General features: G+C 49.1%; 1 protein-coding gene across 6 annotated transcripts in view; it reads right to left on the minus strand.

Annotated features, from left to right (window-relative positions):
- Positions 1–12,159, minus strand: part of GRIK4 (glutamate ionotropic receptor kainate type subunit 4) — a 491,778-nt gene that overhangs the window by 118,975 nt on the left and 360,644 nt on the right. For all 6 annotated transcript variants that reach the window (XM_070473470.1, XM_070473471.1, XM_070473469.1 and 3 more), the window contains one exon: positions 2,363–2,524. In XM_070473470.1, the coding sequence (XP_070329571.1) occupies positions 2,363–2,524 (162 nt within the window). The remainder of the gene's footprint in view (positions 1–2,362; positions 2,525–12,159) is intronic.

Genomic DNA, 12,159 nt, shown 5'->3' on the forward strand with positions numbered 1-12,159 from the left:
TTATTGTTGTAAGCTGGTGAGATCTGAGGGCTGGTTGTTACAAAGCTGGTGTTGCAAAAGCTACCTGATACACTTACTAACGCTTCTTGAAATATCCGCCAGATAAAATGTTAAATAAGTTCATTCAATGCATGTAGTGGAAGAAGTGGTGAAATGTTAGTCACTCAATCGTGTCCTACTCTTTGTGACCCCCACAGACTGTAGCCCGCCAGGCTCCTCTGTCCATGGAATTCTCCAGGCAAGAATACTGGACTGGGTAGTCATTTCCTTCTCCAGGGGATCTTCCCAACCCAGGGATTGAACCTGGGTCTCCTGCATTTCAGGCAGATTCTTTACTGTCTGAGCCACCAGGGAATGGTTCTTGAAGTATCCAGCAGATGGAATGTTAAATAAATTAATTCAATGCATATCTGTACTTTATACATTATGCAGTAAAATTGAGGATGGAATCATATTGCATTTTATCTTCACAATAATCCTCTAAGATGGTCAAACCTAATTCTCCAAAATGACAGGAAAAGAATCTGAGGCCCAGGAGGGTTACATAGCTACCCAAGGTCACACAGCAAGAGAACGGCAGAGCCAGAATTTGAATCCAGGTCCTGTGCCTCCAAAGCCAGTGCTCTTGTCAGCACATGTGAGCACAGCCAGAGCCGGTCCCACAGCCCTGTGAGTGGCCCCGCCTGGCCTGGGTATCGGGTGCTCATGAGCAGGTACCCAGCACCACCCATCTGCCAGTCTGTGGTCAATGTGCACACAAATGGAAGGGCTGAAACCCTCAGAGGGACACTGGCAATGTGGCACCAGGACCTTTAATGTCACTAGGCCAGATGCCAAATGTGGACTGGTTTGGGTTGGAGGGGAGGCAGCAGGTGTTGCCTCCTCTTAGCTCAGTTGGTGAAGAATACGCCTGCAGTGCAGGAGACCCCATTTCGATCCCTGGATTGGGAAGATCCCCTGGAGAAGGGATAGATTACCCACTCTAGCATTCTTGGGCTTCCCTTGTGGATAAGCTGGTAGAGAATCTGCCTGCAAATTCGGGAGATCTGAGCTTGATCCCTGGGTGGGGAAGATCCCCTGGAGAGGAGAATGGCAACCCACTCCAGTATTCTTGCCTGGGAAATCCCATGGACACAATAGCCTGATGGGCTACAGTCCATGGGGTCACAAAGAGTCAGACACAACTAAGTGACTTTCACTTCACTTCACTTCACTTCACTTCCTGATACTGTGCTATGAGCCTCTGAAGCATGTCAGCACCTCTTTACAACACTGGAGTGATGAGTGCAAGACCCACGGACAAGACCGGGGGCACAGGGCTGCACTCCTCCCAGGAGGGGTGAGCCTGGTCCCACCCACGACCCTATGCCTGAGGACTCGTCACTGCCCCTTAAGCAACTGGGGGTGGGGACTCCCTTCCTCCAGGTGTTTGGCTGCAGCAAATCCTTCCTATGGCAGCTTCCCTCTTTCAGGTCTAAAACACCCTGCTAGAATGAGCTTGGTAACCCTGAGAACCTTCTAGCTCAAGTTCTCATGCCTCCTTCCCTCAGCTGGTTCCCTGATCAAAGCTCCCTGAGCTTTGAAGAGTTCTGACCTTTGGAAAGTTATGTGAGTATCACATGAACAGCCTCGTGGGGCTTCGAGAGGCTTAAATCTAACCCGGCTAGGACAGATCTAGAAAGCCATGCAAGCCCACTTCCAGAGAACGTGCCTTGTAATAAATGAAAGTGAGCAGACACCCCTGACAGGCCTCACAGAGCAAGGACATTGGACCCGGTGGAGAACAGCCAGGGGAATCTCTGCCTCCATCACACACACACACACACACAGGGGAACGAAGTGCAGGGAGGAAAAACACAGGTGAAGGCACAAAAGAAGCCTCTCTGGACAAGCTGCATTGGGGGCAGTAGTCCACGGCACAGGACCAGGAATGTCGGAATCGAGATTCACTTGCAAAAGGCTTGGTGTTTGCCCTTGAACAAGATCCCCACATCCCCTTCCCTCATCTCCATGCCTGGGCTTCAGTCTATCTGAGAGCTGAAGGAACAGATCAGCTAAAGCCCTTCCAATGTAAGATTCTTGGATCCTAAATTCAGGGGGTCTTAGCAACAGCATCATCAGGGGTCTGGCCACAGACATCACTAAATGACAGTCTGGGCCCTCCACACACTGCCTCCCTGCTAACTTCTCCCCCAAAGTGTCTCTTGTAAGCACTTTCCAGCACTTGTACGATCTAGTTTTGAGCTGGGCCTGGAGAAGGCTGGAGTCCAGGATGGGTTGTATTTGGGGGGAGGGGCTGGCTCACAGAGGGGGTGAACGTGGCAGCGAAGGGACACCAGGGAGGGGCCTGGTGGGCACTTACTGCGGGCCCCGTGAAGGGCACATGGTCACAGTTCTCCTGCCAGGACTGGTTGAGGCTCTGAGCAAACTCTTGGAAGAAAGCGTGGGACTGGTTGAAGATGGAAAAGCCCAGAATGTTGACACGATCGTCCACGAGGCTGTCCATCCTCTGGAGCGAGAACTCCTGAAAGACGCAGCAGGCAGAGCGGAGCAAGGTTAGGAAGGGCAGGGTGGGGTGGGCTCTGCGGGGGGAGTGCATCCTTGGCGATGACACCATTGCCAAGTGCTGTGCTGGGTGTCAGGGTCCAGGGATGAGAGAGTTCTTCCTCAAATAGCTCACAGTGTAGGGGTGCAGGGAGGGAGAAAAGAGAAATAAGCAAAATGATCTCTAAGAAAGGCAGGTGTACATTGCTCTGGCTGGAGAAAGAAAGAAAAACACGAATGAGCTGGTGGAGGCAGGATGGTGTGTGCATAAGCTGTGACCCATGAGCTGTCTTGAAGGATGCTTAGGCATTTTCTGGGTGGAAAATGTGAGTGGACCAAGGCTATTTCAGACAGAAGTCGCCATGGATACAAAGGCCTGGAGGTGAGACAGTGTGTGGGCGCCTGTGGTATACTTTCACAGAAGCATCGCTCTTCAAAGTGTGTCCACAGAACACCTGCCGTCAGACTCACCTGGGTATCTTTTTTTAAAAAAGTGATGATGCCTGCAATCCACCTAATACCAACTGAATCCATACCTCAAAAGCTGAGGCCCAGGACCTGGTATTTTTAGCAGGGTCCAAGGTCATATGCACATCAAAGTTTGAGAGTCACTGGGTCAGAACCAGGATATGTGAGGGTGAGGTGACCATGAGAGATGGAACGGGAGATGTCAGCGGGGGCCAGAGCACAGGGCTTGGTTCCTGGGTCGGGGACCTTGCACTTTATCCTAATAGTGATGGGACCTGACGGCTCAGTCAGCCGAGGAGTGAGAAGATCAAGTTGTATTTCTAAGAATCTCCACCTGAACATCTGCAGGTAGGGCTGTGCCTTCATTTGATTATTTTTTATTCATTTCACAAATATTGAAGTGCTAATTATGTGCCAGACACGGGCACAGAGGATGTTCTAGACACGGAGTATATATGAACAAGAAACACATTTCGTGATGTCCTGGAACTTGCAGGTTAGGGGACGAGACAGACTGTAAGCAAACAAACACACACACTGGCGGACAGGGCTTCCCCGGTGGCCCAGCAGTAAAGAATCTGCCTGCAGTGTGGGAGACACAGGGAGACAGTTTCGATCCCTGGGTCAGAAAGATCCCCTGGGGAAGGGTATGGCAACCTGCTTCAGTATTCTCGCCTGGAGAATTCCAAGAACAGAGGAGCCGGACGGGCTACAGTCCATGAGGTCACAGAGTCGGACACAACTGAAGAGACTTAGCACACAGGCGCTGTCAGATATCTATGGGGGGTTAGGGTGGGGGTTGCTCCCCAAGATGAGGCAGTTGGGGAAACCCCATGTGGGGCAGTGGCATTTAGACACTCAGGGGAATTCTCTCAGGATGTGTGGTCCTCACCCAATCACCTGGCTGGAGACATGGTTTAACTCAACTAAAAGCTGCAGGCATGAGTCTCATGGAGGCCAGTTAGTGTCACAGGGAGAAGCACCCCTATCTCAGGCAGGGCTGAGGTCAGAGCCCTGGACCCCCAAAGTCCCCCTGGTCCTCTACAGGGGAACCAGGCAAGAGAGTGTGGGCTATTCAGCTCACCAATCCCTGCTCCTGAAATAACGCCTTCACATGCAGGTCAGGTCATCCTTGTGCACTGAATTCACATTCATCACACATTTATTCCACATGCCTCGCACACAGCTCTGCACCCTCTGGGCCCATGGTCGTCAGACCCCAGGACTAACCCATCAGCCACTCTGTCTGACATGACAGATGGCAGGTGCCGTGGGCTTGCTTTGTAGACGAGCAGAAACACGGCTCTTCTTCAGGCAGCCTCCTTGTTTTAAGACTTAGTTCCTCCAGGCCCCTGTCACGTCCCCGGCAAACTCACTCACTCACATCCATGGCCACGGCCAAGCCCTCGGGCCATGGGCCTGCGCTCTGCCCGGAGTCCAGCCTCATTAGCTGCAGCTTGCAGACTAAAGTTACAAAGATGCCTTTGGAGTCACCAAAGGCTAACAGCATGGAGTGGGATGAGGATTAAGTGTCTTTTGGATCCTGCCACATCTCCGTCAGGGGAACCCGGACGTGTCAGAGAATGTATTGATTCATAAGCTGGTATGTCTTCCCGTCTCTAACAGGGCAGCTGCCCATGCGCTGTGGGCTATCAGCAGACACGAGGGGGCAGATGGCTAACGAGGAAAGAGCATCTGGCAAGGGGGAGTGGCTGGGTGCAGAACCAGGCTGCTGTCAGGCGACCAAGGGGCCTCCCCAGCTGTGGTTGGTGTGGGGGGAGCTGGAGATGTCCCCTCTCCCTCAGCTTCTGTGTCAATGTGGGCAGCTCATCACCACCACCACCCCCTGCCCCATCCTCACAAGCACAGCAGGGTGGAAGAAGGCCCATTTCAAGGAATCCCTGATAGCTCAGTTGGTAAAGAATCTACCTGCAATGCCGGAGACCCCGGTTTGATTCCTGGGTCAGGAAGATCCCCTGGATAAGGGATAGGCTATCCATTCCAGTATTCTTGGACTTCCCTTGTGACTCAGTTGGTAAAGAATCCACCTGCAATGCGGGAGACCTGGGTTTGATCCCTGGGTTGGAAAGATCCCCTGGAGAAGGCTGGAGAAGGGAAAGGTTACCCACTCCAGTATTCTAGCCTGGAGAAGTCCATGGACTGTGTAGTCCATGGGGTCGCAAAGAGTTGGACATGACTTAGCGACTTTCACTTCGACACCTTGATGTCTAAACTCACAGTGGCAGTAGGGGGACACATGGTAAGTGCTTCGGGTTCAAATCCAGATGCTGCACTATACTGCCATGTGTGATCTGGGCTTCAGATCCTCATTTAAAGTGGCAACAACGACAGCAATCTCAGAGGTTGTTCAAGGAACAAGTAATAGGCACGCACCAGGCGCATCACCTCTGGCACATAAGACATGTTCAACATGTGACAGCTACGAACATGCTACCACCAGATTGTGGGCAGCTTCTCGCTTCCTACTTCTTTAGTTCCAGTTGTCTTGGAAACCTGAGTTCAGAAGGTGTTTCCTTGAAATACATGACCCGAGCTGAGTAAGAATGAATGAATTAATTACAGACACTTAGAGACAGCCCCTCCCAAAGCCAGACAAACTGTCTTCCTGCCTTTTAATAACTACCTTCTCATCCTCCAATTATATCCTATTTTCAAAGGCCCCCTTAAGATAAAAAGATCCAGGAGCTTCCATGATAATCCATCCTATTTATAATGACTCATGGGAGAGCTTGTGAAAGGACAAGAAAGGGGTGGAGTGTTCTTTTATTGTAATTTCCCAGGACACTTCAGGCTTCTATTCTCTAAGCATCTTCACTGTTAGGAAATGCTTCTTTCTGTCTAAACTTACACTCTTCTGCTGCTGCTGAAGCTTGGTATCTAAGTGAAAATGGGAAACAGCTGCCCACTGCCAGTTTGTACACACAAAAAAATTTTCTAAGTTTTAGTATTTCCGAAAGTGTATTTCTCAGGACACTAGCTTTTCTGGGAAGTGTTTCAAGAAGAAGTTTCAAGAAAACAAGTTTCCATGTTCAAATAAGTGGAGCAAACATGGCATATTCTAACCACATTTTCAAGATTTACAATGCACACTAGCATATTAAAGGGTTAAAGAAGTCCTACCATAAAGCAGCTTAATTTTGTTTAACCTGGGACTTTCTAAACTCTAACCATGGAACACTTCCCCCACCAAACCTATGGATGTCCTGCAGGAGTGTTCTATAGACTGTACAGTGGGAAATGCTGTTTTAAACATGCTACATAGTCATGTACAGATGTGAGAGTTGAACCATCAAGAAGGCTGAGTGCTGAAGAATTGATGCTTTTGAACTGTGGTGCTGGAGAAGACTCAAGAGTCCCTTGGACAGCAAGGAGATCAAACCAGTCGATCCTAAAGGTAATGAACCCTGACTATTCACTGGAAGGACTGATGTTGCAGCTCCAATATGTTGGCCACCTGATACAAAGAGCTGAAACACTGGAAAAGATCCGGATGCTGGGAAAGATTGAGGGCAGGAGGAGAAGGGGTGACAGAAGATGAGATGGTTGGATGGCGTCACTGACTCAATGGACATGGGTTTGAGCATTTGATGGTGAAGGACAGGGAAGCCTGGCATGCTACAGCCCATGGGGTCGCAAAGAGTTGGACATGACTTAGCAACAACTGAACAACAACAATTCTAAACATATTTAGGGAAACATGTATCATAATCCCCAAATCGAGTGATAGGGACATTTGGCTGACAGGGTGTTATATAAAATCAACCAGTTTCAGGATGAGAGGGGAGCACAGGCCCTCTGGCTCCAGCTTTCCACCAGGAGCTCTAGCCAGGAATGCATCCTGGCCTCACCCAGGCGTTCTGTGCTCCCTAGGTGTGTTCCCTGGCTGACTGTGACCTTAACTGAGCCCTGGGGTAGATCAGGTTCTCATGGGGACCTTGATTCTCTTCTTATAAATGTCCTGGGGAGGGAAATCCTAAGTTCTCTGCTCCCAATGTGAGTGGATTCCACGGCCATCACAAGACCAGGGAAACCAGGGTGAAGAACAGAGCCTGTGGCCACCTGGTGAGGCTGAGTGGTGACACAGCGGCCAGGACCAAGTCTTCAATCACTCCAAGAGCACATGGCTTTGTGACAGCATTTGCAGTGCCAATATATTTTCATGTCCGTGGCCTCTTCCTCCCAAGGCCTGTGTGTTCCTGACAGCAGGGATGTACCTGACCCATTGATTATTTATTTAGTTTTGGCTGTGCTGAGTCTTCACTGCTGTTGGGCTTTTGTCTAGTTGTGTTGAGTGGGGGCTACTCTCTAACTGCAATTGCAGTGGCTTCTCTTGTTGCAGGGCACAGGCTCTGGGGTGCGTGGGCTTCAGTACTTGTGGCACTCGGGCTTACTAGTTGCTGCTTGCAGGCTGGGGCTCAAAAATTTGGGCTCAATAGTCATGGCACACAGGCTTAGTTGCTCTGCAGCATGTGGGATCTTCCCCAATCAGGGATTGAACCCATGCCCCCTGCATCGGCAGGCAGATTCTTATCCACTGCACCACCAGGGAAGTCCCCCTTTAAAAAAAAAATTGGCTTCATCCAAGGGTTGCAGGATCTTAGTTCCCTGACCAAGGATCAAACCTGTACCCCCTGCAGTGGAAGTGCAGTCTTAACCCCTGGACTGCCAGGGAAGTTTCCTGCCTCATTTCTGAAACCGTCACTGCACCCAGAATAGAGCTTAATACCTAGAAGCTGTTTGGTGAATGTTGCTTGAGGTTGTGGATGGAAGATGCTTCAATGCCCTGGGGTCCTCACGATGCCTGACTCTTCTCAGTCTTATTCCTACAGAAGGTGTAAGGACACGAGCAGGATGGGGACCATCGCTCGATTGTCCTCTGCAAGTTCATTATTATATTTTGAAAAGCAAATTTCTGACAGCTTGTTTTCTTATCACTGGGCTTTCTCATTTAAAAAGTTACAGATGTGCACACATTTGTGTATGTGTGAGCATATGGGATTGTGTGTGCATGTGTATTCTTCTGTATACAGTGATTTTCAGGGGACTGAATAGCTGCAATTGAAGGTCAAGTCATGAATGCAAGTGAATACTGGAGAGTGTTACCTGAAATTGAAGGGTGTTTAGAACAGGCCTGGAAGGAAGGCCTCACACATAAAGGATGGAGAGCCACATGGGTGCTGTGGATCAGCTGAATGGCCGCCTTTGTCCAGCAGCTGTGACACTTCTAGTGTCCTGGTTTGCCCACGGCCTTCCACTCCAGTTAGTTGCAAGGACCACTCCATGGCCCTACAGCCTGCTCATCCAACAGGCCAGGAGCTAAGGCCAGCTGAGTGTGGACAGCGGGGTGGAGGGGTGAGGGACAAGGTCAGCCGACTAGAGGTTAAAAGCACAAGGGTTTTTCATGATCTGGACTCAGCCTCTGTACTTGACTTTAAGGAGAAAAACAGGAAATCAAAACACAGGTCCAGACCGTGTCCTGGGGTCAAGTCCATCTCCTAACCCTTCACAGCCTGGGCCTGGATGCAGGTGAAATGGGGAAGTGGGGGAAGAGCATTTCATACTCTGCCCAGCAGCCCCTTCTCCTTGGTTTCTTCTCCCAATTGCTGAGCCCCCAAGGGCCCGACCATTGCCAAGGCCACCTAAGCTAGACACTTCAAAGGCAGCCTCCACCCCCTCTTCTTTCAATTCTATATCTAGTCAATCCTTTTACATCTGTCTCCTAAATGTGTCCTGTATCTCTATCCCTTCCTTTCCAATCCCGCTAGGTCAGGCCTGCCTCATTTCTCCTTTGTCTATTAAGTAAACCACCCCCTGGATCTCGGGAGACTCAGCCACAACACAGCAGAAGTCCCAGCTGCCATTCATGTGATGGCAACGTGAATGGCACCCCCTGGAGTCATGCCATGTGGTGATCCTATCAGGGGACAGCAGGACATAATGAAAAGAGGTTACGAAATAAGATAGTCTGTGTTCGAATCCTGTTTTGCCACATACTGGTTGGGTGATCCTGGGCAGGTGAGTAGCCTTGCTGAATTTCGTTCTGCTCACCTGTAAAATGCAGATCAGAGCATCCACCTTGCAGGGATAGTCCATGGCTATGCAGTCCATCCTCCATGCTGTCCCTTCCCCTTCCTTCTCCTGATCCCCACACTCCACTTAGGTCCGGACAAAGTGAACTATCTGGCCTGGGGGCTTCTCCTCTCTTCTTCCCTCCCCTCCTTACCCTGCAAGAAGCTATCCTTAGCTACTTGTCAAATAAGAAAAGTTCTGCCAAGTCAGTCACCATAAGGTGTTAATTGCTTGGTGTGGCTATTTGTGTGGAGACAGAAGGCTTGAGTTGCAGTTCCAGACCTTCCAACCATAAATAATCCTAACAAAGCAATAATTATAATAATAATAACTGTGACAATTTATTGACCACCAACTGTGTGCCTGGCAGAACTAAGCAGTGCATGTGCAGGATCTCAATCCATTCTTATAGCAGCCCTACCACAGGGGAGTTACCAGTGTCAATTTATAGCTGAAGGAGCAGAGACCCAGAGGAATGAGTGGTTTTCCAAGGTCACACAGCTGTAAACAGACCCAGACCCAGTGGTTTATACGTTTGTACCCCTTATTCATCCCTGTGAGCGGGGCATCGAGGGTCAAGGGTACTATGAGTTCATGCTGACTGTGCTGTAAAAGAGCTGGAAAAATTGAATTAAAATTCATTTCAGAATATACCAGTCGACTTTAAGAGCAATGACTTCTGGTCTAAGATTTGCAGCTACAAAATGAACACTGGTCGTCTAAGAGAGTAAAGAGATTATCCAACATCGACTAAATCTCTGCCTGAGAAGCATTTTAATTACAAAGGGTCCTGGGGATTGGTGTGGGCTCCAGACTGAGCAACTAAAACTCATCTTGAGAACACGGGAGAGCTGAGGTTTGCCCCACGCCGTGTCTGCTCAGCACAAAGAATCCCAGGAAGGAACACGAGACAACACCAGGTTTCAGGTGGGGAGGAATTAGAAATAAACACAGTGTAATCGGATAACCAACAAGGACCTACTGTCAAGCACAGGGAACTCTGTTCAATGTTATGTGGCAGTCTGGATGGGAGGGGAGTGTGGGGGAGAATGGATACAGGTATGGGTATGGCTGAGTCCCTTCACTGCTCACCTGAAAATATCACAGCATTGTTAGTCAGCTATACCCCATTACAAAATAAAACGTTTTTTATAAAAGAAAAAAAAGCATTGTGACTGAAGACATGAATGGCTAACATGCATAGAGAAGTAGGCAGTTAAAATCAGCTTCATGAACTTGGCTGACTTCAGCCAGGACTGGTTTAGGAGCCTTGGTCATCCCTGATCACCATCATCTGAGCCACAAAAGCTTTCCTTCTGGCCTGTGGGTGGTCTCGCTCATTGCTACATCTCTAGCCCAATCAAACTTAGTGAAACCAGAAGCTGGTTCTTTGGTTTCATTAAATGATGAGGACAAAAACTGTGCTGGAGGGAGTGGATATGGATGTGGAGTCACAACATGTTAAATCATACACTGTCTGCTGGTATTTTGCCCTAGATTTTCGTCACTGGAGCTTCACTGGAGTCCCAAATTCCAAAAACCAATCTCTGCTTTTTAAATTTTTCAATCTCTTTATTTTAGTCTCTTTTCATTAGACAGGATTCTGTAACAAAATAGGGAAAATCACACTTCACAGTGTTGGCTGTGAGACTTAAAAGAGATAACAGTGATATATAGGAAAGTGCTATATAGATAGGAAATATGACAAGAGCTCCTTGAAATTATTAGTATTGTTAGTTAACAATACACTAGCTCAAGGAAGGCATTCTGCAGGCACTTTTAGGCATCATTAACAGGCAATGAGGAAGACAGGGTGGGGAGGGAGGCTTCTGTCTTCCCTACAGATTTGTCATGGAGGAAGATCTCTCTGATCTTGCATAGAGGCCTGAGAATTCAACATCTCCCTTCCTGCCAGGGCCACAAGCAGCTTTTAAAAGTGCCACCCTGATGACGCCTCTACAGCCTATGCGGTCTCTTGGGTCCCACTACCCGGACCCGGCCGGGCTCTGACTGCCCTTCTCTGCAGACCCTCTGCTCCAGAGCTGGTTCATATTCACACAGCGGTGTTTCAAGCAGTCCCTCGCTCCTCTGTGGCTTTCACCCAAGACTCAACCTTTGACCTCTGCTTCATGCTCAGGCCCGGCCCCTAACTTCCTGGGAGAGGAGGCCAGCAACCTCTTATCACCCAAATCAGAAGTCATTTATTAAACGTTACTTTATCATTGAGGATCATAACATTAACTGCCCCCATTGGCACAGCTCTGCAAAACTTGTAAGGCACTTTCCTGTACCTCTTCTGGTCCTCACCAGCACACTTGGTGTGGAAAGAGTGGGTTTTAGTCACTTACCCATGGAGAAACTTAAGTGTCTAGAAGTTAAGCATCTTGCTCAAAAGACAGACTGGGATTAAGGTTCAAGTACTTGGCATTCAAGATCAGCACTTACAATTCCATTCCTCACTATTGGGGCTCAGCAGTAGGCTAAGTCAATAGTAGTAGTAGGGTTAGTTCCTCAGTGGTGTCTGACTCTTTGTGACCCCATGGACGGTAGCCCACCAGGCTCCTCCGTCCATGGAACTCTCCAGGCAGGAATACTGGAGTGGGTTGCCATTCCCTTCTCCAGGGGATCTTCCTGACCCAGGGTCTCCCACACTGCAGGCAGATTCTTCACCAGCTGAGCCACTGGTGAAGGATACAGCATACACTCAAACGCACAAGCGCTCCACTGAGGTTGTGCACGACTGACGACTTTCAGTGTTCTAACCCCAGGAGTGCTGAGAACACCAAAAGCTTCCAATTTCTTAAGCCATTATTACGAAGCTGGAATCATGGAAGATATCCTTGACGATATCACTCTTAAACTTGTACTTCTTTTCGTTCTGCCCCAATCTGATCCCCTCCCTTGGCTGCCTAGCTGTGAATGTCACCATCATCCACCCATCATTCAGGCTAGGATCTGGAGCTCATTCTCCACTGCTCCCCTTCTCAGGCTCCCCATCTCATCCATGTTTGCATGCAATAGGTTATTGTCACTGGAAACGCTGTACCTCTTTAACAT

The sequence above is a fragment of the Odocoileus virginianus genome, chromosome 10 (genome assembly GCF_023699985.2).
Source record: "Odocoileus virginianus isolate 20LAN1187 ecotype Illinois chromosome 10, Ovbor_1.2, whole genome shotgun sequence".
NCBI lineage: Eukaryota > Metazoa > Chordata > Mammalia > Artiodactyla > Cervidae > Odocoileus > Odocoileus virginianus.